Source organism: Taudactylus pleione, unplaced genomic scaffold (genome assembly GCF_031769625.1).
Source record: "Taudactylus pleione unplaced genomic scaffold, aTauple2 ptg000253l, whole genome shotgun sequence".
In the NCBI taxonomy this organism is placed as follows: domain Eukaryota; kingdom Metazoa; phylum Chordata; class Amphibia; order Anura; family Myobatrachidae; genus Taudactylus; species Taudactylus pleione.
The window spans coordinates 6,316,304-6,344,144 of NW_028284655.1; the positions used below are offsets into that span (position 1 = coordinate 6,316,304).

The 27,841-nt window shown below is 45.9% G+C and overlaps 1 protein-coding gene across 5 annotated transcripts in view; it reads right to left on the reverse strand.

Moving 5' to 3' along the window:
* DDHD2 (DDHD domain containing 2) overlaps positions 1-27,841 on the reverse strand; it is a 107,198-nt gene that overhangs the window by 65,315 nt on the left and 14,042 nt on the right. For all 5 annotated transcript variants that reach the window (XM_088480400.1, XM_088480398.1, XM_088480402.1 and 2 more), the window contains 3 exons: positions 27,251-27,441; positions 6,145-6,234; positions 1,871-1,991 (listed from right to left, as the gene is read on the reverse strand). In XM_088480400.1, the coding sequence (XP_088336526.1) occupies positions 1,871-1,991; positions 6,145-6,234; positions 27,251-27,441 (402 nt within the window). The remainder of the gene's footprint in view (positions 1-1,870; positions 1,992-6,144; positions 6,235-27,250; positions 27,442-27,841) is intronic.

A 27,841-nucleotide genomic window follows, 5' to 3' on the forward strand; every position in this document is an offset into this window, starting at 1 on the left:
CGCGGCTGCCATTATACACGTGGGGCCGACCTCCGGCCACACTGGCCTCCTACACTGAAGTCTTCCAGGAGGAGGCCAGCTACATCATGCGGCATGTTTGTCAGCTGGCTTGGGGGCTGGACTTCTGGTGGACCAGAGCTGCTTACCTCTAGGTTTGGAGCTTTTGGAAGTAGAAATGGCTGACCTCTGGCCTTACCCTTAGGGTGAAAGGAACAAGATGGTGAAGTCCTAGGTCTCGTAGTGGTGACAGACGGCAGGAAGGCCAATTTGGAAGCTGCCAATGTAGTCATGATCTTGTCCACATCAGGACCAAACAGAACTTCACCCGAGAAGGGAAGGGCTTCCAGAGCCTACTTTGAATCTGTGTCTGCTTTCCCTGTGTGCAGCCAGAGAGCTCTTCTGGCAGCAACTGCAGAAACCTTAGAGGTTAAAATCCCAGAATCTATAGCTGCTTCGGAGAGATAAATAGCTGCTTCCCTTATGTGTGCAACCATAGTAACTAAGTCACTTCTGTGTTCACCGGAGGTAAGATTTCCTCCAAAGAGTCTGCCCAGCGGACCACAGCTTTTGCTACCCAAGCCGATGGACGAGCCAGAGCTCCTGCATTCACAAATAGTTTTCAAGAAATTTTTTCAATCCAATTTCCTGTCTGTAGGATCTTTAAGAGGCCATACAGGTAGGAGGGATGACATAATAAGTCGATTAATGTGGGCATCCACCAGGGGGGGGGGGGGGGGGGGGGGAGAAGACTCGCACTTAGCCCTATACGCAGCTGGGAGAGGGTAAAAAGCAGCAATACGCTTGGAAACTTGAAAGTGTCTACTAGGATGAGTCCATGCTTCCGCCAGGAGATCCTCTAGCTGTGCAAAAGACGGAAATTCCGCCACAGTCTTTTCCTGCCTTTTAAAAACAGGAGCCTTGGATCTAGGTGGCTTCTCCGATTCCTCCACTAGCAGAATAGATTTAACTGCTCTAATAAGAGCTTCTAAGTCTACAGTGGTCAGTTTCCTTCGGGACAGATGATGTCTCCACATCTGATGCAATGGAGGCGCTAGCCTCATCATCTTAGGAAACTTCTGAATCTGAAACCCCACTCGATTAAGGAGTGGAACCTTCACGTGTAGCAGGCCTACGCCTAGGAGCCCTGTCTAGACATAGAAACATAAAAATTGATTAAGTAGTAGATAAGAACCACTAGGCCCATCTAGTCAGCCCTTTAAATCTTTATCAAACATTTGCTGAAAGGACATGGACACCTGAAATATCCCCTGGACAAACTAGGCTAAAGTTTATATTAATTATATATATCTGGTGGTCTAGTGGTGAGCGCGGTAAGAGAGAGCCCTTCACTGCCAGCACAGCCGAAGGTCTCCTGCTCAGACGTGAGAGCCGCGAACCCCGTCTTACCTGCACATCCCCTGATGAGAGCTGGCTGTGACTTGCAGCTCTTGCTGTGTGGGAGTCCGCGGCTAAAGACACTGACCCAGTCGCCAGTGCCGCGGCCACCTGTGCTGGGGGCGTCCTATAGGACGCCTTTCACTGCCCACTCTGAATAAAACTATGTAAAATAAATAACGGAGAACCACCTAAAGTAGCCCTCCTATAAACAGATGCCCACCTCCTGCCAGCATCAAACTTACAACTGAGATCCAGTGGCTGGGAGCGGGATATAAAGGAGAGGGAGCCTGGGCTTGTGGGTAATTTCATTAACTGTTTGGTGCCCAGACTCTCCTCTCCAGGCTATACCCAGAGTCATCCCTGTGCCCCACAGTGGAGAAAGAAGAGAATAAAATAACATAGGATATACTAAACACATGAAGCAATTCATTTGGCAGTGCGAGACACCCACATATTATGTGTGGCTCATTACCTGGAAGTATTTCCACAGAGATATTTTCGACCCCTCTCTTCACTGTTCTGGGTCGCCCCTGCTCACTTGGAGTGGCTCCCCACTCATCTGAGATTCCTGTTGGTTGGTAATGAACCATAAGCTGTGCAAACAACAGAAGGGGCAATAAGAAGTCTAGATATAAGCATCAATACAGAATCTTATTGCTCTAGATCTGTGTGTAATAAATCAGTGTTACAGTGGTAATAAGACACTCAGGAGCTGGGTCACTGTAATAAGATGTTACAGGGGTAATATACTCAGGAGCTTGGTTACTGTAATAACAAGTTACAGGGGTAATACACTCAGGAGTAAGTGCAAAAAAAACAAATATATATAGATATATATATAGATATATATATAGATATATATATATAGATATATATATAGATATATATATATATAGATATATATATATAGATATATATATATAGATATATATATATAGATATATATATAGATATATATATATAAATCTATATATATATCTATCTATATCCCTCTGTTACCCAAGAGGAGCATATGTCATTATATTCTCCATCCTACACCTAAGGGAGGATGTGTGTCCAAGGAGTCGGAACCATTTTTGTAAGGACTGTAATCCTTGCCTTGGATATTCAGGACCTGGTGGAACCTTAACATTCCTGTGGTTTACTTGTTGAGATATAAAAAGAATTCTGCTGTTCTTTATCCATCGTCTATTACCTTACAGAATCCTGGGAGGGACTTGAAAGAAGTTTGATCGGCAATATCAATTTCCGAAGAGGTTCAATTCTTCATATTCGTTCTCAGAAGAGTATATGATTTGGGTTAGTAGGAGAAGGTGAATGCCCTATATTTCGGCTGGCAAAAGCCACCACCATTTCTATTCCTTAAATGAAAGCTCGGATAGGAAATGTGAGGGGACAATCAATCTTAGTCACTGCTGCAGAATATCTCAGGGCTCCCCTGGCGGGTGTCTGGGCCAATAGTTAGGCTGAACAGCTCAGTGAGGGGTCACAGTCATACAGTCTGTCATACCAACCTTGTTACCCACGATGGACCTGACCTATGCGAGTTTGTGGGATTTTCACTTTCGCCATCACGGCCAGGCACAATCTCTGGCTTAAATGGTGGCAGGGAGAATGCAGAATCCAAAAGGGGCATTGGAGGCTTTGCATCTTTCAAATATTTTATCTTTTCTTCCAGGGAAGTCTGAAAAAATTGTCATCTGGATTGTGCAGACCATTATTGCTTGAGGGTAGACACGGTGAGGCCTACCAAGCTGCTACTCTGTGGAGGGTATCACAGAGGCAGGCAGTTCGGACTAGACAGTTGTCCCGGGACAAATCCTACTGAAAAGCAGCCAGCATAACGTGGCACCTCTCGGTCCATGGTGGGGACCCATCTGCTGTGCCTCAGCGACTAGTGGGTAGTAGGCATTATCGACCTAGACCTCTTTCAGCACATTAGACTGGGAATGGACCATAGTGAGTCTGTAGCGTCGGGGCACTGTGACGCTGAACCTTCATTTCCAAGGGATTTGGGTTGGCACATCTTCCCATAAAAGTACTAGAGCTTAGGGCTGCTTTTCTGTTTTTTCTTCAGGAAGTCCTACCTTCCTGGAAGGCCCTTTTGAATGCAAATCAGTCAATGCCACGGCCGTAGCATGCATCAACCATTAAGGTGGTATACACCTCTCTGTGGCAATGGCATTAGCAGCAAAGTTCTTTCACTGATTAACTAGGAATGTGCCGGTGATATCCGTGGTGTTCATCCCAGGTGTAGAAAATTGGGGAGTCGGTGTCCTCAGTCGTCATGAGATTAATCCCAAGGACCAACTTGTGGAATGGAGAGATCTGCCGGAGGTGGACTTGAGGACTCCCAACAGAACCACAAGGTGCACAAGGGATATACAAACAGTCCTGATGAATGCAATGATGATCATGTGAAAGTAACATTTATGATATTCCATTCCTGAAGTTTAGACCTTTAGGGGGTGCTTCATATCCAACCACTTTACGTACCCCCTGCTGTCCCTTAGGATTCCAATTTGTTCCTTTCAGTGCTACAAAAACCACCTTTATCTGAATTTCCCGACCTAAAAGGTTTCCTTTTTTCTGGACATTTGTTTTACCAGACATGTCTCAGAGCTAGCGTCAGGGGGTTCTTGGTTCTCCATCAAGACAGGATGGTCCTGCGCACCTGACCTTCATTTCAACTAAGGTTGATTCATCTCAACCAGGAGATTGTGATTCATGCTCTGGGCCAAAACAAGGTTTCTGGCAGTAGCAATTCTGTTGTTCAAGCTATCCAGATCTGTGTGAATATATCCGCTACTTTATGTAAAACTGACAGTCTCTTGGTGCTTTATGATGCAAACAAGCAAAGTTGTCCAGACCAAAACAGTTGGGGCCAAGTTGGATCACAGCGACAAGCGTATATTTTGGAAAGGGTCCCGATTCCTCACAACCTGGTGGCCCATTCTATCAGATCAGGTGCCTAGGTGGAGCAATTATGCAAGGTGGCCTCGTTGTCATTGATCCATGCTTTTATTACAGTTCAACAAATATAATGTTTTGTATCCATAGACATCAGTTTTGGTTGTTAAGTTTTACACGCAAACCATAGCCGAGTGTACCCAGCCTTATTGGGCATCTTTGTAACATCCCCATTGAAGACCCTAAATAGTATGTTAGATAAAATAGGATTCTTTGGGACTCCCCATAAATCAGTTATGCTTAATCCAAATGAGGGACACTGAACTCACTACCTATCTGTGTATCAATCTGATTGTGTTTTCACTCTGTTGTTAAGTGTTATTATTATTCAGGGGGTGATTCAGTACTGGACGGAATTGCAAAGCTGCAAGCAAGCAGCTTAGCAATTCCACTCTTGCAAACATGCAAATGCAGCAGGAGGGGTATGACACCCACTGCTGCATTTGGGATCCCAGCACTGCTTGCCTGGTCGGCTCACGAGGCCAGGAAACTGTCTGTGGATGCAGCCCCTGGCCTTGCCACTCCCGGAAAGAGGGATGGACAGGCCCCTGTTTACAGACACACCGGCCGTCCCCGCCCCAGCCTTTAAAATGCCTCTGCTTGTCAATCAGGCGGAGGCGAAGGGGCAGCGCGCGATCACGCAGGTCCCGTTCTGCACATTTACAGGACAGATCTTTCTCATGCGCAGATTCACGATAATAGGGAATCTCAGTTCAGCACTGCACACTTCATTTGTAGCTAATGTCTCCGATGGCCTTATTAAAGTTGAAACTGATGTAGCCAGTATCAACTGATGCAGAGGGGTAGGACACAGCCCATAACAAAAGTTCGTACTTGCGCCTGCTCCAGGAAGAGCGCCCCCTACACCACATTTTATTCCAGTGTCCAATGATGGATTAAGATAAACAGATTTAAACAAGTACCAGAAAACCTATTTTCAAGACTTTACAATACACTACTATGGGCCATATTCAATTAGAGGCGAAGAGTCAGAGGCCGGACTTTATCCCCATGAAAACCTGCAATGACGGTGAAAAGTATCGGGCGCCTACCCGCGTATACCAGTATCCAATTAGGATTCGGCAAAAACGTGACCTGGTGGAAAGGTAAGTAGTGTAAAGGTCCTGTCACTCTTTGGGGACATCAGCCTGTCACCCCCCAAAAGATGTACTAACATGGGGGATCACTATGGGTACCCCCGAAAAGCCCTGCTAAAAGGTATTTAGGGTTTTTAAACGGTGTCGGCAGGTGCTTTAATGTGTCTTTAATAAAGTGGTGAAGAATAGCATTTAGCAACTTTTTTTTTTTTTTAAATAACTAGTCCCATCAAATTTGGGGTACATGAAAATTGGTGCAAGCATATTTTTAAGTCCCTAAAAGTCTTTGAAATTGAATATAGGGGAAATTCAAAATGCTGAAAATGATGTCATCGGCGATAACAAATATTCGCAGCCTAATTGAATATGCGCTAAAGAGAAGTTGATGGAACAGGCACGAGCAAGGGTTGAGTAAATCCTGGTATGTGTAGGTCACCATGATTTAATTATTACACCCGATCAAGATTTTCTGTGTCACTCCATACCTGCTCTCCACCATACCCCTAACTGTCTCACTCCATACCTGCTCCCCACCTTACCCAATATCTGTGTCACTCCATACCTGCTCCCCACCATACCCAATATCTGTGTCACTCCATACCTGCTCCTCACCATATCCTAGCTGTATAAAAGTAAATTAGACACAACCCAGTCAATATTTAAAGGTCTCTCACTGTACCTTGGGGTTATGCAATATAATCAGTTCTCTAGAGGGCGATTCCAGTCTCCTCTTCCACTCATTACAGGTCACTGCTTGCATGTAGGCATCCTGCAGAAACAGACACATTCAAATTAATGTAGGTCCTTTCTCAGATGTTACTGTGTTACTGAAGATTGTTTGCCTGAGCGAGACTTTTTTTTTTGTGTTTGTTTTTAACTAATTACACATGACACAGACTGCGTACGCACCTATAGATATATCTGTCCAATCTGTCTGGTGGGAAGACAAATTTGGTACGTTTTCCAACGTTTGGGAACAAATTTCTATTAATATTTGCTCCCATACATTACCAGATTTTCCTTTCCACCAGAAAGATTGGACATATCTATAGGTGTGTAGGCAGCCTTACTATAAACCCTTTCTGCCCATAATTGTTTTAAATATCAAAAGGAATATTCATTAAATCGACAAAACAAATTATAAATGACAGTTGCACTGCAATATTAATTGAATACTATGACCCACGTCTTCAAAGGTTTCTCAATCTAAAGCTGTTTTTTTTGATCATACTACGGTTTGTGAAATTAATTTTGTACATACGTTGAATACTTTTATCCCCCCACATACTTTGCAGTGGGGATACTGGACAACAGGGATATAGAGCCCCCAACAGGACAAATGCTAATATTCTTCAGAGTGCAGTTATATCTCTAAACAAGACCCATAGAACAGTTGCACGGACAAAAAAAGACCAAGTTAATTGTCATAAGATTCACTGTCAAGTGAGTCTACAAATCAATCCTTCCCAAGAGAGCTACATCATCAAGAAGTCCAGCTGCGGAGTTCCTACATTCCACTCCCCTAGCAACCCGACATCATACAGTGAATATATACAGAGGCATTGAAGATTTAATCAATCTCTGGATTCTAGACCAAGCCAATAGGTGCTATAAACAGTAAAATACAGAACAAGGGAGCGCATATAGAATAAAACAAATTTTGTTTAATAGAAAATGAAAAAGAAAATCACCAAAAGATAATAAAACAATAAAAGAAATAGAAACAATGTCTATAGACAATAAAATAAGAGTTATGGTATAACATACCTTTGTTAGCTCTTTTTCTTCGAGGTCCATATGGCCCACAGAAATTACCTTGGGGTATAAAGCTGGAGTGATCCAGGCACCAAAAACAGTTAACAAGCTCCAGCTCCCAGGAGGCACTGGGTCCTCCTCCACATACAGTATACCCCGCCCCTGGCTACAGGCAGCTAGTTTGTTATCAAGCCCAAGCAGGAGAATGCAACCAAAGATGAGAACGAGGGAAGGAAGGACCCTTGTACTCTAGACACTCTTTCTCCAAGAAGAGGGAATCACAGAAATACAACAGAACAGATTACCCAATAACACCAGGTGCGTTAGGGTGGGTGCTCTGAGGACCCTATGGACCTCGAAGAAAAAGTTAACCAAAAGGTATGTTCTACCAGAACTCTTATTTTCTTCTTCGGGGTCCATAGGGTCCACAGAAATTACCTTAGGACGCCCAAAGCAGTTCCCTTTATGGGTGGGGAAACTCCTGTGCATCAGCCACAAGATTAATTCTACGCCGAAAAGAAGCATCCTGAGAGGCAAATGTGTCAAATGCATAAAATTTGACAAAGGTGTGGACAGAATACCACGTGGCTGCCTTGCATATTTGTTCAGCAGAGGCACCACGACGAGTCGCCCACGATGGTCCCACAGATCAAGTAGAATGTGCTGTGACAGTGTTTGGAACAGCAAGGTCAGCTTGTGTGTATGCTTGAGAAATTGTCATATGCAACCACCTGGCCAAAGTCTGTTTGTTAGCTGGCCAGCCTCGCTTATGACAGCCATACAACATAAATAAAGAATCTGACTTTCAAATGGAGTTGGTGTGATCTACATAGTGCACGGACAACATAAAGTGATGCGTCACCAGCTTAAGGGCCTGAAGCTTGCAAAGCCAGATCCACAATTTCTTCATTCACATGAAACCCGGCCCTAGTATGAAGAACAGCTCTATTCTGGTGGAATATCTAAAAAAGGAGATCGAAAAGACAGGGCTGCCAAATCAGAGACCATACGGGCAGAAGCGATAGCCAAACGAAAAACCTGTCTTGGCTGTCAACCACTTCAGGTCCACTGATTTCAGGGGTTCGAATGGAGGAGCCTGCAAAGCCTTGAGAACCAATGTCAAATCCCACGGGGCTACCATGGGACATAGAGAGGCTGAACCCTCAGAATACCTTGAAAAAATATTCTAACATCAGGCAATGTGGCGATCCTTCAACGAAAAAAAATTGAAAGTGCAGGAGCCTGAACCCTCAGGGTGGCCAGACAAAGACTCCGGTCTAACCCAGCCTGAAGAAACAAAAGCACTTCAGAGACCTTAAGCACCTTAGGGTCACATTTTCTCAGTTCACACCACTGAAAATAAGAGTGCCAAATTCTGTAATAAATGCAGGCAGAGGAAGGTTTTCATGCCCTTAACATTGCCTGAACTACAGAATTGTAAAAAAACTTTTGCCTTTAAGACGGAGATCTCAAGAGCCATGCCGTCAAAGACAGACGAAGAAGATTTGGGTATAGGCAGGGACCCTGTATTAACAGGTCCGGCCTTAGAGAAAAAGGCCATGTGTTGTCTGTAGAGACACTCTGTAGATTGGTGAACCAGTGGCGCCTGGGCCAAGCAGGAGCGATCAGTATTACTGTCATGCTTTCCTGCTTGAATTTCCTGATGATCCTTGGAAGAAGGGAAACTGGAGGAAACAGATACACCCGTCTGAATTTCCACTTTACAGCCAGAGCATCCACAAACTTGGTTGCAGCATCCCTTGTTCTGGACCCGTACCTGGGGACCCTGTGGTTGTGACCTGAGGCCATGAAGTCTACCTCTTGAAGACCCCATCTGTCCACAAGGCTCTGAAATACTCGTGGATGAAAAGCCCAAATTTCCGGCGTGTATATCCAGCTTTCCAATTGAGGACTCCAGGTTTGAACACAGCTGATGTTGTTGGAAGGTGACATTCTGCCCAGACCAGAATGTTTGATACTTCCGCCATGTCAGCCTGGCTCCGTATGCCTCCCTGATGGTTGAGGTAGGCTACTGCGGTGGCGCTGTCAAATTGTACCTAGACAGGCCTGCCCTATTTCCTGAGCTTGAACCAGCGCTCTGAATACGGCCTTTAGTTACAGGACATTTATGGACAGAAGACTTTCTTTTGCGTCCATCTTCCTTGAAATGTGTGTTGACCTGTCACTGCGCCCCACCTGCGGAGGCTGGCATTGGTCGTGCAGGAGGACCCAATCTGGAATCCAGAATGGGCGACCCTTGTTGAGACGGCACGTCTACAACCACCACGACAGGGACAGTCGCACTTCTGGTGAGAGACGGATAGTCTGTGGCCTTATTGAGTAGTACGCCCCATTCCAGTGTGAGAGGATTAACTGCTGTAAAAGGTCTGGAGTAGAACTGGGTATATTCCACCATGTCGAAGGTCGACATCATGGACCCCAGAACCTGCATCGCTGAATGAACAGATACTGACCGGCTGTGAAGCCGCCTGCTTATCCACAGCTGAAGGGTCACAGTCCTTTCTTCTGGCAGATATATCCTCTGCGCCAGAGAATCCAAGTGAGCCCCTAAATGCACTATCTGCTATACCGGCAGAAGCGACTACTTCTTTACATTTATGATTCATTCATATCTGTGTAGACAGGCAATTGTCAGTCTGAGGTGACACTGCAACTCCTGTGGAAATTGCGCCAATAGCAGGATATCGACCAAGTATGGCAGAATCCCGATTCCCTGGCGCCTGAGGCCAGCCGTCATTACTGCCATGATTTTGGTAAACACCCGAGGGGCTGTTCATAATTCCAATTTCAGTCACTGCCTTTTTGGTTTGTTTCTGCAGCACTGCAAACTGCAGAAACCGTTGGTAGGACGGTGTAATTGGTACATGGAGATATGCATTTTGACTATCCAAGTGCACCATGAAATCCCCTGGTTCCATTGCCAACACAATCGACCGAAGGGTTTCCATCAGATACCTGGGTACCCGGATAAATGTGTTGAGTCTCCCTAGGTTTAGAATAGGCCTGTAAGACCTATTGGGTTTCTGAATCAAAAAGAGGTTGGAATAATATCTTTTTCCTAGTAGATTCACTGGAACTGGGATTATTACCCCTGACACCATCAGGGAGTGTATAGCCTGCTGGAGGGCCACTTTTACCTTCACAAATATCTACTAAAGGTGAAGTCCAGTTATAACTGACAGTTTTTGTTTTTCAGAATAAAGACAGTATAACACACAGCAAAACCTCATGCATTTAAACAATATATTTGCAAAACTACAAAAGCATAACAGCTTAGTAGGACATTGAGCTCTGTATAACCTGGCCATCCAAGGAGAGGTATACAGGGCCTTAATCTGGGAGAAAAAAAAAAAAAAGAAGAGTACCAAGAGGGTCCCCCCAGGAGCTTGGATGTGGTGACTCTTTATAACAGTGACCACAAAATCCATTCTGCATGAAATCCTGAGGGGACAACCCACCAGACAGGCCATAGATGAAACCAGCACAGACAGGACTTTCGCCACCCACTTCTCGTTTCCTTTCATCATAACAATATCCCTTATGTTATGCAAAGTAATATAATACAATGCGACAGTGTTTCACACCCAAAAACAAGAGATATGGTAAGAACTTACCTTTGTTATCTCTGTTTCTACGAAGTCCATAGGGTCCACAGGGTTGACCTTGGGGTATAGGTTGGGAACCAAATCCGGGCACCCCGCAGTTAAAGCTTTTAGCTCCCAGGATGCACTTGGGTCCACTCTCCCTATAACCCCGCCCCCCAGCCAGAGGCACCTCAGTTTGTAAGTAGCCAAAGGCCGGAGGAGGAGAGAAAAAGAGAGAAAAACTGGAACACTCTAGAACCATACTCACAGAAAAGGAGACGGGAAACTGGTGACCAGTAACACAGCCCATATGAAGCCAGGTGCGTCAGGGCGGGCGCCCTGTGGACCCTATGGACTTTATAGAAACAGAGATAACAAAGGTAAGTTCTTACCATATCTCTTGTTTTCTACTTCAGGGTCCATAGGGGGTCCACAGGGTTGACCTTGGGGATTTCCCAAAGCAGTTCAACCAAGGGTGGGGACGCTCCTGTGCTGAGAGGAGACTCCGTCGCCAAAAAGGAAGCATCCTGAGAGGCAAAGGAAACCAATGCCTAGAACCTTAAAAAGGTATGGACAGAAGACCACGTGGACACCTAGTAAGGCAAAACAGCCGAGGCGCCACAACGAGCCGCCCACGAGGGTTACATGGCCCGAGAAAAAACAAGCCTCAACAACAGAAATGCCTACCCATGGGTAGGCCCCTGAGGAAGACATACGAGGCCATCCAGCCAACATTTCATTATAGGCCGGCCATCGTTTCCTGTGAAAACCAGAAACCGCAGACCACCAATAAGGAGTCCAATTACCATAAGGAACTTGAACGGATCACATAAAGCCAAAGAGGCCGGACCACAGTCAATGAGGCCACACCAGTCGAGAGGATTGGGGACTGAATGGCCGTACCATAAGTTCCAGAATAATATGGAACCTAAAAACCACTCTAAGAAGAAACACAGGGCGAGAGCAACTCACACCCTGACATGATGCCCTCCAGAAGAGGGAGCCACATGAGAACGCTCCCAATTCAGACACTCTCCTGGTTGATTTAAACACCCTGAGAGAGAGAGAGAGCTTAAACAATAGACCATGTAATGGCTATCACAACCAGCGGTTCCATTGACTGTCCCCGGAGGGAACAAAGAACCACTACTAACTCCCCAGGAGTCCCTAGGGAGGACAAGTGGAGGCATAATCCAGAAAACACTCCAAAGGATGAACTGGATACCAGAGCGGAGCAATTCCATATCTTAACCATACCGACAGTGTAGAGATCCGCACTGTCAGGAAGGCCAGGCCAAGGGTGAAACCCAAGCCAGCCGGAAGGAATGCCAGAATATCTGGAAATCCTGGACACCGGAGGATCGTATCGACAGGTACGATACCATAAGAATTATGTATGCCACAGTCCGTGGCAGATCCCAGCAAAGTCTGGCCTATCTGCTCTAAACATCTCAATGAAGACAGAGCCAGGGAAGCCCTAGGACCACAGTAGGGGCGCAGTCAAAGACAAACGATCCAGGTCCAGGGAAAAACAAGGACCCTGAGACAACAGGTCCAGATAGTGAAGCAGTAGGAAAGGAGCATCGATGAGGAGACTCCGAAAATCTTAGTACCAGTGATGTCTGGGACGAACTGGAGCCCCCAGAAGGAAAGCCCCTCCGTCTCTAATTAAACTTCCGAAGACTTCGAGGAAGAAGGGAGACCGGAGGACACAGGTACACAAAGTGGAAGGACCACTTCACTGACAAAGAGTCACTGAAGGTAGCTTCAGTACTCCAAGAGCTGGACTGTAACACCGGTAGTGTGTGATCGAGTCAGAAGGCCATGAGGGTCAATCCCCTCAGGGAGGCCCCCTCTGCTCACCAGGAGTTGAAACCTCTCTTGGAGAAGAGACAAGTCCTCGGGATGCACGTCGTGACAGCTGAGGAAGCCCGCTTCCCAATGGAGAGCTCCGGGAATAAACACTGCAGAGTTGGCCAGGAGAAGACCCTTGGACTATGTCAGAATGGATGACATTCCTGACATTGCCACCCAACTACCAGTGTTGCCTAGATGGAAGCCACTGTTGTGACACTGTCGGACTGAACCTATTTAGGTTTACCGTGACATATGGGTTAGGCCAGAGTGAAGGTCCAAGACAGACTAAAGTATCAACAAGTTAAGTGGCATGGCAGAAGCGACAGACGTCCAACTGCCCCAAAACGAATGCGGACCAGACACTGTCTGTAGCAAAGAACACCCTGGATGAGATGGCCATAGCCACCCGGACAGAGACCAACTCGCCTCCGGAGAAAGTATCATCGTTCGAACAGCTATCCGATGGAAAAACCTCGATCCATCTGGAGGGGAGTCAATTATGGCAAGGCCTGGAATGGAACTGAGCACATTCCACCCTACCAAAAGGTAGACACTCTGGTAGACCGCGCATCACAAAGAGTAATGACATATGTCGACTGCGTAGATATCTGCACACTCCAAGTTGAAGAGTGGAGATCTTGTCTTACGCCAGAAAAATTCTCAGATTCTGAGAATCCAGCAGTGCTCCCAGATGAAGAAAACCCTGTGAGGGATGCAGGGAGGACTTTTTCTCCGTTGACTAATTATCTGTGCCGAGAAGAAGCCACGGTTATCCTGACCTGGCGGTAAAGTACCTTGGTGATCCTGCTAAAAGCAGGAGACCGTCCAGAGAAAGGAGCATTCGGATACACTGAACAGGTGAACTGTCAGAAAATCCATAAGGCTGGTAAACCCCGGTGGAGTTGAGGACAGTCCCAAAAGGCAGAGCCCGAAACTTACAGAGCCCTCTCATCAGCATGGGTTCAGGTTTGCTGTGCCACAGCAACACTTGTATGTACCCGTAGGTACGTATCCTGAATACTCAGATATACCATAAAATCCCCAGGTTCCAAACGTCGGATGATGGAGCATGGACGATTCCACCTGAGTCCAGGCACCGTTGGAATCTGATTCAGGGATTTGAGACAGAGTATAGGAAAACGAGGACCAGTCGGTCACTGCCCCAGAAAGAAAGTAGAACAACCAGTCCCTCACTGAGATAGTGAGGTTGGCCGAAATAGCTCTGCTTACCACAAAGACTGTATAGCTTTCTGGAATTGTAAGGCCCTGATCAGGTCTGAAGAAGGGCCCGTGTAACAATGCCTGTGAGGAAGCCGCCTGAGCAATGAGAGGCCGTTGAGAATCAGTACCTCACTGTGGAATTCCCCAGATGTAGATCTGTCCCGTCAGGCTGAGGGTATATCCTCAGGTGTAGAAACAGGGTCGTCCGGAAGTCCAGGACTGCTCGCCCATTAGTGATACTGCCAATGATGCAACGATCTTGTCAAGGTCAGAACCAAACAAGATCTTCCCCATGGAAGGAGTCTGCACCTCTGCTTTCCCATAACGCAGCCATAGGGTATTGCGGCGGATACAGACGCCGCCGAAACCCTGAAAGTTAGAAGACTGGCATCCCATGTAGGTAATCCCACATATGACCACTGCATATTTTATGTGAGCGGCAAAAGATATTAGAACCCCAGACGTGTTGGAGGGGAAAAACGTCACAAAAGCATTACCATGCGATGGCCATGGTAGGACGGGCAACAGGCCCTGAAAACGAGTACATTGATTTCAGGCAAATTTACCACCTACGGATCCGTAAAATCCGTCCAGGCCGGGATGGGAGGCGTATTAATGCCTGTAACCCGACGATTAACATACAAATCCATCCCAGAAGGGGATTTCCATTACTTGTGAGGACCCTCAGGGAATGGGAAACAGGAGGCCTTTGTGACTCCTCGTATCTGGCGACAGCCAGACTCCCGCTATGAGATCCACCCGCTGGGCAGAAAACGGGAGATGTATGATACAGGTGCAGGATCGACATTCTCTATATCCAGAATGAACCTGGCTACCAGCCCCAAAGCAGGGATAATAAAACTTGAAATCGGCTCCCCCCACGTGAGAGGGAAAGAGCCAAATACACCATCCAGTTCACGGCAGAGCCACTGGGAAGTAACCACAGGGCGTATATCACGCCAATTAGTATTTCATATAAAACGACATCCACCAGGGTGGCCGTTGTGGTAATCCCTGCAGGGGGAATGACAGACTGATGTGGTATCGGAGGTAATTCATGTACTGTGAAAAACCCTGGCAGGGAGCGATAGTCTGTTGCACAGGGGTAAATTGCAAGAAATTGCGAGATACCCCGAGTTCAAAAGGGCAGTATGGTGAAGTAACTCCAAGCGAGTGACGACAATGGGGCCCGCCCGGCGATCCTCAAAGGAGAGGATTCTGAGAAATAAACCGCCCTTTAAGGGGGTCGTGCAAGGGGCCCGGCACCAGATGGTGCCGCATACATAAACCTTTCTGAGTTAAAATCCTCCGCACTACTACCTGCAGGCTATGACTTGCAGGATAGCAATAATGGGTGCAGTATCGTGTGCAATCTCCTGGTCAGATATATCTGACTATCTTGACGGAAATATTAAGCAGCGCCATACCGGTCCTGACTGACGCTAAGATTAGCTGCAGGGACCCATTATCAGCGTATGCAACTCACAGTTCCATCTAAAATATGGCAACGTGCAGCACGCAACAGTATGTGACAAACCTCACAGATATTAACAAGTATATATATGTGAGGTCTCAGAACCACCCCAGGTACACCTGTATTAGGGCAGATAAAGAAAAGGGATAGATATACACTGACAGGTGAGAGAAAAAGCAGACAGTCAGCACTAGCATAAGTCACATACAATGCAGAAAAATATATATACATACATTTGCATGACATATAATATACTGCACAATGTCGCTACATTCAACTGCCCAAAGCAGGCTATAGCGCTGTGTACACTCACCCACAATGGCCAGGTACGCAGGGGGACTGGGCTCACTGTCATCCTAGGAGTTCTGCAGCACCACAGAGAGAAAATGGCCACTGGAGACCTCAGAAGAAGCGTGGCCCGCGGAGGAAGCAGCTCAGCGACGCCAGACTGTAGTATTGAAAGGCGCGCTGAGCTGAGGGGAGGAGCCGCTAGACAGGGAAGGCTTCCTCCCCTGGCTAGCAATTAACCCCCCGGGATGCCGGCTCCCGCTATAATCCCTGGTGGGCTGTGGACACGCGGGGTATGCCTCCATGGAGGGGAGCCCGCCGCCACCGCTAGCGCCTCCGGTCTGTCCCCAGAGACCGGAGGCATAAGGCTGCATGTACACGCGGGTCACCGCAAGCGGTGACCACGTGACTTACCTGTCCCCGTCGATCCGGCAGCAGCCCAGGGATTCCTCCAGAGCCCGGCTAATACAGACTCTGGGGTCCCGCTGCGAACCCCAGATCTGTACTGGCGTCGCAGTGCCGGCGGGGTGTAGGAGTGGCAGCTCAGACGTCCATTGGACAGTCTGATGCTGCCGCTCTGAAGAGTAGTAAAAAATAATAAAATAAAACTCTTTTAAAATAAATTTTAAGCTTAGGGGCTGCTAAGCAGCCCCCCTGCAGTAACGGTGACCCGACTCCGGCCGGGCACCAACTTAAACTGAGGTGCCTCTGGCTGGGGGGCGGGGTTATAGGGAGAGTGGACCCAAGTGCATCCTGGGAGCTAAAAGCTTTAACTGCGTGGTGCCCGGATTTGGTTCCCAACCTATACCCCAAGGTCAACCCTGTGGACCCCCTATGGACCCTGAAGTAGAAATAACCCACACACCAGTAGCAGAGGGCTTATGAGGAGAAACAGCAGTGATAGTTATAACTGACAGTTATTCAGGAATAAAGGCAATATAACACCCAGCAAAATTACACAAGTCACATATAATGCCCACATATACACACACACACACACACACACACATACATATACATACACACATATATACATAAGCTCTTAGTCAACTACAAACAGCACACCATGCCAGGTACGAAAACGAGCTCTGTATACACTGGCCATCCAAGGAGAGGTATACAGAGAGACTGACCAAACCTTCAGAAAATATTTGCAAGTAACCTAGAATACGTGTAGGGTTAACAATGCCAAGTGACCATCTTCACAGAAAAAAAATAAATGTGACGTACTCTAACTCCTTACGCCGCAGTTTGGGTGGTTAGGAACAAAATAGTAAAACTTTTTCAACAGTAGCATAAGTCACCTAAAAATCCTTGCCTAAACACCTGTTTGCCAAGGTCTACATGCAAATATAACTATATTTGCAAAAGGGCATTAACCTCAACTTTCTAGACACATCAGTCTAGTAGGATCTACCTGAATATAAAACATATCTGCAAAACAGGCACTGAATCACCAGCAACCAAAGTTGGTAGGATTCCAGTGTAAAGGCCCCCATACATCAGCAATCTGAAAACCACAATTGAACAATTTGAAGATTTGTTGCCCGATTTTAGGATTTCCCAATCTAGCAATCTGCGCCCATGCACTACAGATCTGTTTCAGTGATTTGCAGATAATTTTCAGCAAACACAGATCACAGATTGCAACCAAGAAGTGATTGGAATTGTTAAATCAGATTGTCCAACATGTTGGATTTCACAGATTGTTTGGGGCTGTAGATTGCTAGTGTATGGACATGATCAGCAGATTTGCAGACCTTTACTAGTAAAATGATTGGCCTTTCAAGATTGGCAGATCTGTGTTTGCTGCAATCGATCTGCAAATCACTGAAAAAGATCTGTAAAAAATGCCCGTACATCTGCGACGGATCGCCGCAATGCAGGGCTGCGATCGAAATTTCTGATCGCCCACCATCGATGTTCTGCGAACTGTCGCCGGATCGCAGACATTTGACATACAAAATGTCTGCGATTTGACAAATGTGATCATTTTTTGATCGCGATCGTCAAATCGCCGAAATCCATCATGTTGGACTTCTGCGATCCTGCATTGCAGCATCGCGGCAATCCATTACAGATGGGGCCCATAATGTATGGGCGCAGATTGCCCGATCTCTAGATTTCCCAATCTAGCAATCTATCTTCAAATTGTGGTTTTCAGATTGCTGTTATATGGGGGCCTATACTCAGAGCCACTGCAGCGGAGCTTCCCTCATGAGGGGGATGGGCAGCCCAGTATTCACAAATACATGTGAATTACAATTTAACCACTACAGCCTGCAGCTGGGGGTTCAATGGAGCACTTCCCTAATGCTGGCCATACACGCTACAATTATCGGGGCGATCCGCGGATATCGGGAGGATCGCCCCGATAATTGTAGCTTGTGTGCGGGCGACCGAGGGTTAAATATTGCTTGGTCGGGCATGCCGCATTGTCCAGCATGCCCGTCCGATGCGAAATTTAAGAGGTAATCTGTCGGCCGCATGGGGCTGTGTATGCCCAACCATATGTCTCCTCCCCCGGGGGTGGAGCGCAGATATCGGGCTAATACACTGAGAAATCTCAGTGTATGACGCGGACATCTGCGGCTAGCAGGCTGCCAGATAAAATGCTTGTCGGTCTGACAGACATTTTATCTGGCCGTGTATGCCCAGATTTAGTAATACAAAGGCAACAATGTAATGTGCCAACCTTCACAACTATCCAGTAAATGTGAAATAACTGACAGTTTTCCCAGAAAAATAAAGGCAGTATAACACAGCAAAACTTAATCTGCCCTAGGCTCTTACATCAACTACAAAAAGCACCAACTATTAGTAGGATATTGAGCTCTGTATAACCTGACCACCAAAACAGAGGTATACAGGTGCATGATCTGGGAAAAGGAAAGCCCAAGAGAGATTTTGCACTGAAGTTGGTAGGTTTGACTGACACCAGCACAGGGGCAGCAGTCACCTGTCTTTCAGCTTTTTTTAACAATGTCTCTAATGTTATGCAAAGTCTAAGTACAAATGTTACAATGTTTCACTATAACTACATGCACCAAGCTCTTAACAACCACCATATAGCCCCGGTAGTATATTGAGCTCTGTATGACCTGATCCCCATAGAGAGAGGCATACAGGGAGACTGACCCAACCTCCTGAGAACCTAGCCACCGAGAGCACATGAGAGTGGTCTCTGGCCGACTCATATAGAAGGAGGCTGGGAGGAGCAACCAGGACGCAGGAAGTTTTACAGCTGGACCAGTATCCAGGTCGGGGGAGAGGCTGCCAGGGGAAAGCGTGCCTCCCCTAAGCTGTATGGATCCACCTGGCACACTGACATGGCCGCCGCCATCAAGCCCCTGGCTGTCAGGATCCCTCATATCCCGGTGGTCTAGTGCCGGAGACAGTTTACACATGGCTCTGCGCTAAAAACGTCCTCCAGCGAGTCTCCACCGCCAGAGACACGGACTGCCAAATGATTCCCCGCGTCAGTGGCCGCGGGGAACCCCTTACCTGCATTCCTGATGTTCCCGGTTGCAGGCCTGGGCTGGTTAAGCCTGCCGAAAGCGTCAGCACCCACACCAGAGTTGCGGCCCGGCGTGGGAAGACAGAGCGGCAACACAGGCGTCTATCTGGACGCTTAGCTGCTTCAGGTTCTCCCCTCCATTAGCACGCGCCGCTACTCGGGAAAAAAAATAAAATAACTTGTTTGGGCCTGTTATCGCAGTCCCACTGTCCGCATGGTGCCTCCTGCACCAAACAGCAAAAAACTAACTGCCTGTAGACATGGGCGGGGTATATGTGGAGGAGGACCCAGGGCATCCTGAAAGCTGAAGCTTGTTAACTGTTTGGTGTCTGGATCACTCCAGCTATATACCCCAAGGTAATTTCTGTGGACCCTATGGACACCGAAGAAGAAATGCCATTGATTGGTCTCAAGTTTCCGATATAATTCTAACACTTAAGCTGGGCCATCCACTATACAATTTTCTGTCAGATATCTGTCCAAACTCGCTGGTTGGAATGAAAACCTGGTAATGTATGGGAGCACATGACAATCGTCCATTTGCTCACAAACACTGGAAAATAGCCAAAAATGGTTGTTCAGACAAATTGGTTAAAACACACATATTTAACCAATTTTTTGTCCTTTTTTCAGTGTTTAAAAGCATATGATTGACACTCATTTGCTCCCATACATTACCAGGTTTTCATTCCAACCAGCCAGATTGGACAAATATCTGACAGAAAATTGTATAGTGGATGCTCAGCTTTAGATAATGAGATGTTCCAATTGGTATTATATTGTGGTAAAAGTGCCAAATAGTTTGCGTGCTCACTCTCCAAGGACTTAAGTTGCACACACGTAAAGATTTTCTGACCAACCATCCAACTAGTTGATTAGTTGGAATGAAAATCTGGTAAGGTATGAGAGCAAATGACAATCAGCAATTTGCTCCCGGAAAATGGACAAAAACTTTTGTTTGTTAAATGTTTGATCTAAACAATTTGTTCAAACTTGTCTGACGACCGTTTTCATCTGATTTTGGGCATTTAGGAGCAAATTGCTGATCATCAGTCACTCCCATACGTTACCAGATTTTCATTCCAACCAATCAACTGGTTGGATAGAAAATCTTTACGTGTGTACCCAGCCTTAATCTCACCACCAATGTTGACAAATTGTTCCCACCTGAATACAATGTAGCAGCGGTCCTGGTAGAAACAGATCCACGGCCTAATGTAATGTGGAGGGAGACTCAGCTCAAGCTGTGAGCAGACATGCACAGTTCAGCGTCCGAGGTATCTCACCAATCCCAAGTTAAATGTCCAGCAGCCGGTATTAATGTCAAAACAGATCGTAATGCATTTCTCCGTTATGTATATCCAACAGTTTCTTCTGATGAAACCGTTGGATATACATAACGGAGAAATGCATAAAGAGCTGACAGTGGATGTGTTTCTTCCAGGACCGCTACTACAGAACATTGTATTCAGGCGGGGACAATTTGTCAAAATCCGGGGCGTGTAATACACAGAGGCCATTCTCCCTTTCAGCTTTTTTGTGATAAACATTGCTGGGTATCAACACTGGTGGTAAGACTAAAAGGGCCTATTCATTAGCAGATGTTTTTCTGAGCGATGAAAGACAAAAGTTCTCTCTTGAAAATTCCGGTGGCTGTGCTGAACGATATCCATCATGTACATGACGGATTTTGGCAAACGACAAACGATGTCGCATGACATCATTCAGGGAGTGTTTTTTTTTTCTTTGCAGCGCATCTTTCGTTGTTTACCGCATATAAACTACCAGATATTTCTAATATCTGGCAGCGATATGCGATAATTGACCAACATGTTGGAGAGATGAAAGATTCAATTTATCGGCCGCGGGAGTGCGCATCTGTCATCGTTCAGGGCGTATCCATAGCAGATAAATTGAACGATATATCGTTCAATTTATCTGCTAATGGATAGGCCCCTTAAGTCCTTGGAGAGTGAGCACGTGAACTATTTGGCACTTTTGCTACAATATAATACTAATTGGAACATCTCACTAAGGCCAGTATTCAATTTGGAGCGAAAAGCGGAGATCGGCGAAAAAGTTTCGCCGATGACGTCATTTCGCCAGGCGGAAAAGTATCGCCGTATTCAATTTGAAAGACTTTCCGCCTAGGCGGAAAGTCAATGCAATGTAATAGGCAAAAAAGTTTCACTTATGAATGGCAGGTGGAAAAAAGTGCAGAAGTGGGGTTTTAGGGTACAACGTTGTGGGAACCCCCGTGCAGCCTGAAGACACTCCCCCCCAAAAGGTAAACTGCGTAAAAAAATTCTAAAAAAGAAAAAAAAAAAAAAACTCAACACCCCAAAAATTACTTTAATTTTGGGGGCGGAAAATAAAAGTTGGGGGACAAAGTTGAAAAATAGCGAAATAGACTCCAGGAGGGTCCCCAAGTATGCCCTATGTGTTTTTTTGATTGCAGGCGTTTGTGGCAAGTGGATTATTTACGTAGTTTTAAACGATACTTTAGAAACTTAAAAATATGCTACCCCCCATTTTCAGGCACCCAAAATTTGCAGGGACTAGTTATTTTCTCCAGAAAATAAAACAAAATGATATTCTTCACCATTTATGCAAATACGCAAAACAGCGTCTATTGAGACCATTTAAAAACATAGTGATCCCCGATGTCAGTGTTTCTTTTGGGGGGTGAAAGACTGATTACCCCATTTTGGAGAGAACTTTCCGCCTGTTCAAGTATCGCCGGGTGCCGTTTTTGCGTACTTTCATATTGAATACGGGGAAACGCGGGGGCGCGTGCGTGAAAAGTTTCCGCACCCAAAACACGCGATGTAGGCGAAAAAGTATCAAGGGTGCGAAACATTGAATACGGGCCTAAGTGTCAATTCTATACCGGAAGCTTGAGACCAATCAGTGGCATTGTCTATAGACATTGTTTCTATTACTTTTATTGTTTTATTATCTATTAGTGATTTTTTTTCATGTTCTATTAAACAAAGTTTGTTTTATTCTCCCTTGTACTGTATAGCTATATAAAAGTGTTCCCAGCAGTTTAAGTGGGAGCTGCATTACAGCTGTTAATTAACCATATTTTAATTGTGTTCACTTTACGCCTGATATATACATAGGTTACCTTATATTTGTTTTTTAGGTGCTATAACCCCTTAGTAAAGAAACACTGGTGGGAAGCTGTCCACAAGTAACACTCACTGGCCCAGTTCCAATGGTGTTGGAACTTTAGTAGGACAAGGTCCTCCCTAAAGAAGAAAAAAAAACTTTGCTTAACTAGCTTGCTGCAAGTCTTGCTACTGTGCCCGAACAGATCGTCTAGGGATGGCAATAAAAGACCAGATGAGCCCAGGAATATCATAATCAGCTGCATAGGAGTCACTGAAGTTTCATCAAAAGAGGTGGATGGACAGTTCTCTTCATCTACAACCAGGGGATGGCCAGAGCAAGAGCGCTTGTTCAGAAACAGACTGAGCCAAGGATTTAGCCAAGGCCAGATCATTGGGCCCTTCAACAAACTGTCCATAGCTCAATTTAGAGTAACATTTTAAAAATGTGTCATTCACATAAGTATTTGCCCCAATGCAGTCTAAATCCCCTAGCACACAAAAATTACTAAGGTACATTTTAGTCAGCAACTTGAATGAAACCAGAACACCTGGAGTATACACACATGAACACAGGGAGAACATACAGACTTTACATACAGTAGATAGGGAAAGCATGACCTCAGCAATGTTAAACATTGTTGAACCCAGTTCAGGAAACGGTTTCATAAGCCCATTGGGTGCGAATTACAAGTTGGCACATGGATGACGGTCAATGTGGTGTTATCTTTTACAAGAAACGGATGAGAACTGTACAGAACTGCAACCACATAACCTAGCTTTCATTTTAGAATTAATTAGAAGTGGACAAAATAATAAAACTACCGATTTTCTTTATTCTAGGAGATACTGTAACTTGCTCATGTGGACAAAGATCAGAGTTTACATTCATCTGAAACAAATCCTGGGTTTGGCATATACCAAGTTCTTCTGTCCAAGCAGAGACTATTATAAGTAAGTGCAACAGTTCATATAGGTGTTAGGTGTCCTAGTGTGGAGTAAGAAGTAGATGAAAGTAAAGTAAGGAGAAGCACACGAGGTTAGAGGGCCCTGCTCGTAAGAGCTTACATTCTAAAGGGGAGGGGCAGACAAACATGTGTGACACAGATGGGGTAAACGGAGGAAGGAGCATGTTGCAGCAAGTTAGGATGGAAGCTGGAAGGCTTTGATGAAGTAGTGGGTCTTGAGAGCCGTTTGAAGGATTGTAAAGAGGAGGAGAGTCTGATAGGGAGAGGGAAAGAGTTCCAAAGGTCGGGAGCAGCACGGGCAAAATCTTGGAGGCGGGAGTGGGAGGAAGTAATCAGTTGGCATGAGAGGCGGCGTGCATTAGTTGAGCGAAGGGGGTGGCCAGGAGAGTGGAGGGAGATGAGGTCAGAGATGTAAATGGGAGAGGAATGGGTGAGGGCTTTGTAAGCAAGTGTGAGAACCTTGAATTGGGTTCTAAAAGGGAAGGGTAGCCAGTGGAGGGCTTGTAGGAGAGGGGAGGCAGATGTAGAGCGTTTGGAGAGGAAGAGGAGTCGAGCAGCAGCATTGAGGACAGACTGGAGAGGAGAGAGATGGGAGTTGGGGAGGCCACATAGGAGAAGGTTACAGTAGTTCATTCTGGATATGACCAGTGAGTGTATGAGGGTTCTGGTGGCATCCTGGGTGAGAAAGGGTCTAATTTTGGAAATATTTTTGAGATGGAAGCAACAGGACTGTGAGAGGCTCTGGATATGTGGTTTGTAGGAGAGGGAGGAGTCCAGGATAACTCCAAGACAGCGCACTTTGGGGCTAGAAGAGATAGTTGTGCCATCAATTGTTAAAGAAATAGTGGGAAGGTTATGTTGGAGGGTGGAAAAATGATCAGCTCAGTATTAGACATATTAAGTTTAAGAAATCGCTGGGACATCCAGGAAGAAATAGCAGAGACACAGTTGGAGATACGAGTGAGGAGAGAGGGGGAGAGGTCAGGGGAGGAAAGGTAGATCTGAGTAACATCAGCATATAGATGATATTGGAGGTCAAAAGAGCTGATGAGGTCACCCAGAGAGGACGTATAGAGGGAGAATAGTAGAGGTCCAAGAACGGAACCTTGGGGAACACCTACTGTAAGAGGCTGTGGTGGGGAAGAGGAGTCATGAGAAGAGACAGAGAAGGACCGGTCTGAGAGGTAGGACGACAGCCAGGAGAGAGCAGTGTCATGTAAACCAAGGGAGTGAAGGATTTACAGTAGGAGAGGGTGGTCAGTGTCGAAGGCAGCAGAGAGGTCAAGGAGAATAAGCAAAGAGTAATGGCCCTTGGATTTGGCAGCAAGGAGGCCATTGCTGACTTTTGTGAGGGCAGTTTCAGTGGAGTGGAGAGAACGGAAGCCAGACTGAAAAGGGTCAAGTAGGGAGTGGGAGGAAAGAAAGGTGGTAAGGCGTTTGTAAACAACACGCTCAAGGAGCTTGGAGGCAAAAGGGAGGAGAGAGAGATGGGACGGTAATTGGAGAGAGTGTTGGGATCAAGGGTAGGTTTTTTAAGAATGGGGGAGACTATCGCATGTTTGAATGCAGAAGGGACAGTGCCAGATGAGAGGGAGAGATTGAGCAGATGGGCAAGATGGGAACAGGCACAGGGAGAGAGGTAGCGGAGGAGACGTGAAGGGATAGGGTCAAAGGGGGAGGTAGAAAGGGGGGAGGACCGGATGAGAGCCATGACTTCCTCTCTAGATACAGGGGAGAAGGCTGTCAGAGTCGGTGAAATAGATGGAGATGGGTGATCAGGGAAAGAAGGAGGTGTAGAGCAGGGGGACTGGTGGGATGTGATGTCCTGACGTATGGAATCGATTTTGGATGTAAAGTAGGTAGCAAAGTCAGTGGCAGTGGGGAGGTGGTGGACAGAGGAGGGAGTTGAAGGTGGTGAAGAGACGCTGGGGATTTGAGGACTGGGAGGAAATGAGGTTCTTGAAATAGGACTGTTTAGATAGGGATAGGGCAACACTGTAGGATGAGAGCATAAATTTGAATTGGAGAAAATCTGCCTTAGAGCGTGATCTTCTCCACTGTCGCTCAGCGGTTCTTGAACACATTTGCAGATATCTGGTGCATTTGGAATGCCAGGGTTGTAGTGTGGATCTGCGAAGGTGAGTAGTGATTTCCGGTGCAACAGAGTCCAGAGCAGAAGTAAGGGAGGCATTGTATAGGGAAGCAGCTTGTTCAGGGCAGGAGAGAGAGAGGATAGGGGAGAGAAGCGAATCAAGCAGGGAAGATAAAGAAACGGCACTGATAGCCTCAATGTTACGCTTAGTGATGGTGGCCTTCGGAGGTAGAGGAGAGGAGGGAGGGAGAGAGAGATAGTTGAAATAATTAGAAATATTACAGCGGTGAGTGAAGACTAAATCAAGTGAGTTCCTACTCACATGTGAGGGTGAGAAGGTCCATTGTGAGAGACCAAATGAAGATGTGAGGGTAAGGAGTTTGGAGGCAGAGTATTCTGCGGGGATATCAATTGGAATATTGAAGTCACCAAGGATAATGGAGGGGAGGTCAGAGGAGAGAAAGTGAGGGAGCCACGAAGCAAAGTTGTCAAGGAACTTAGAGGGAGGGCCAGGGGGACGGTAAATGACAGCTACTCGCAGGTGTACTGGTTGGAAGAGGCGTATAGCATGAACCTCAAATGTAGAGAATGTAAGGGATGGTTCAGAGGGTAGGAGTAACCTGGGGATCGAAGGACCCCCACACCACCACCATGGCGACCCCCAGGGCGAGGGGTGTGAGAGAAGGTGAGGCCCCCAGAGGAGAGAGCTGCAGGGGGAAGTGGTGTCAGAGGGTGAAATCCAGGTTTCAGTAATGGTTAGGAGATGCAAGTTTTTGGAAATGAAAAGGTCATGGGTGGGAACCAGTTTATTACAGACTGATCTGGCATTCCAGAGGGCACAAGATAGAGGAACAGTGTTTATGAGAGAGATGTGAATGAGAATATCAGGGTTGCTGTGACGAGAAGGTGAGATTCATTTGGGTGACCGAGACGAATGTAGTGGAGAGATTGTGCGGGCACCAGTGTTGGGAAGGGAACCTGGAGGTGGAGGGCAGGGAGGGAGTTTCATGAGATGTGGGTGGAGGTGGGGTGGCAAGGCGTGGAGAGGAGGCTTGGAGGAAGGATTAGCGGTGGGGTAGTAGGACCCAGGTGGGGTAGAAGAGAACAAATGTGGAGTAATGGGAGAGGAGAGGAAGGCAGGCAGACAGAGGAGGGGAGATAAAGGAAGGAGGAGGTGGAGGAGATAAGGAGGAAATGATAAAGGTGGAAGAAGCGGGCAAAGCAGTGGATCAGGTATACACTGAGTGGAGGAGGAATTGGATGAAAGCATGGTCATGGTGTGGTTGGGAAGAGTTTGTGGAGGAAATCCAGATGTAGGCATAGAGTATATATGTAAGAGAAAGTGCAGGAGATTTGCAGAGAATCAAGTAAAAGTACAGTGGAAGAAGGTGTATTTGTCTACTGATAAAAGGTTATAATTGAGGGAAGGAAAAATTGATATTTAGCGGGGAAGAAATGGATTATTAAAGTAAACTGTGTTAGAAGACAGATGACAGGCTTGGCAAATAATTAAGGTAGAGATAAACTGAAATTGGCACAGATACAGCACATTATGCTGTAAAATATTTGTGAAATCAGAGAGCCAGCCCAAATATTAGCAAGTAAAGTGTTAAGTTCTTAGAGTGAGCAAACAGAGTCCAGTGAGTAATGTCCAGGTTTAGCAGACAGCAGTTGCTTGTAGAGAAGAGATTGTGAATTTACATATCTTGTTTATGCTTTGTCCAGATTTATGAGATCTGTGCACTTCTATTTTATGTGCACTTTAAAAATACTGCATAATAAATAGTTATAATACACGCCTATGATTAGGAACAATTTAGGCTCTTATTCCTATAAGAGACAGATTTACTGTACAGATTAGTACATCATGTTTTAAGATGGGGTTGGAAAATTACCTCTAGTATCTCACTGAAATTTTCTGCATATGGAACATATTTATTGTCCTTATCCCCTTTGAAGAACCAGGTGCATCTCTGCACTTCGGAGTCCTCCTCGTCCCAGTACACAGACAACATTCTGCGACTGCCCAGGTACACATCATATCGCCCCCCACAAACTGGGATTACAATACTGTTTGGATTATGTCCTGATAACGAGAACAAAGAGGAGTGTTAAAAAAACAAAACAAAACAAAAAAAACAACCACATTGTCAAGCAAAATACTAATAATAATTAACAAAAAAATAAAAAATTAAGGGGGAAAAAAAACAAGCAAAAATAATTAAAAAGAGCAACAATTGTCTCACTCAAACAATATGGCCCTAGGTGAATAGCCATTGATGAGTCCTGAGGAACAGTTCAAAACATACAGGGGCCAAAGAGGTCTCCACACTGCAACCTTTATATAACCAACTATGAAAGGCTCAAATCCTAGATTATAGGATTAATGAGCTCTTTAACATTAATACTAACAAGATTAGATCTGTGATACATAAATCCAATTACTTCCATGTTGTTGTATTAATTTGTGAACACGCTAGACTTCT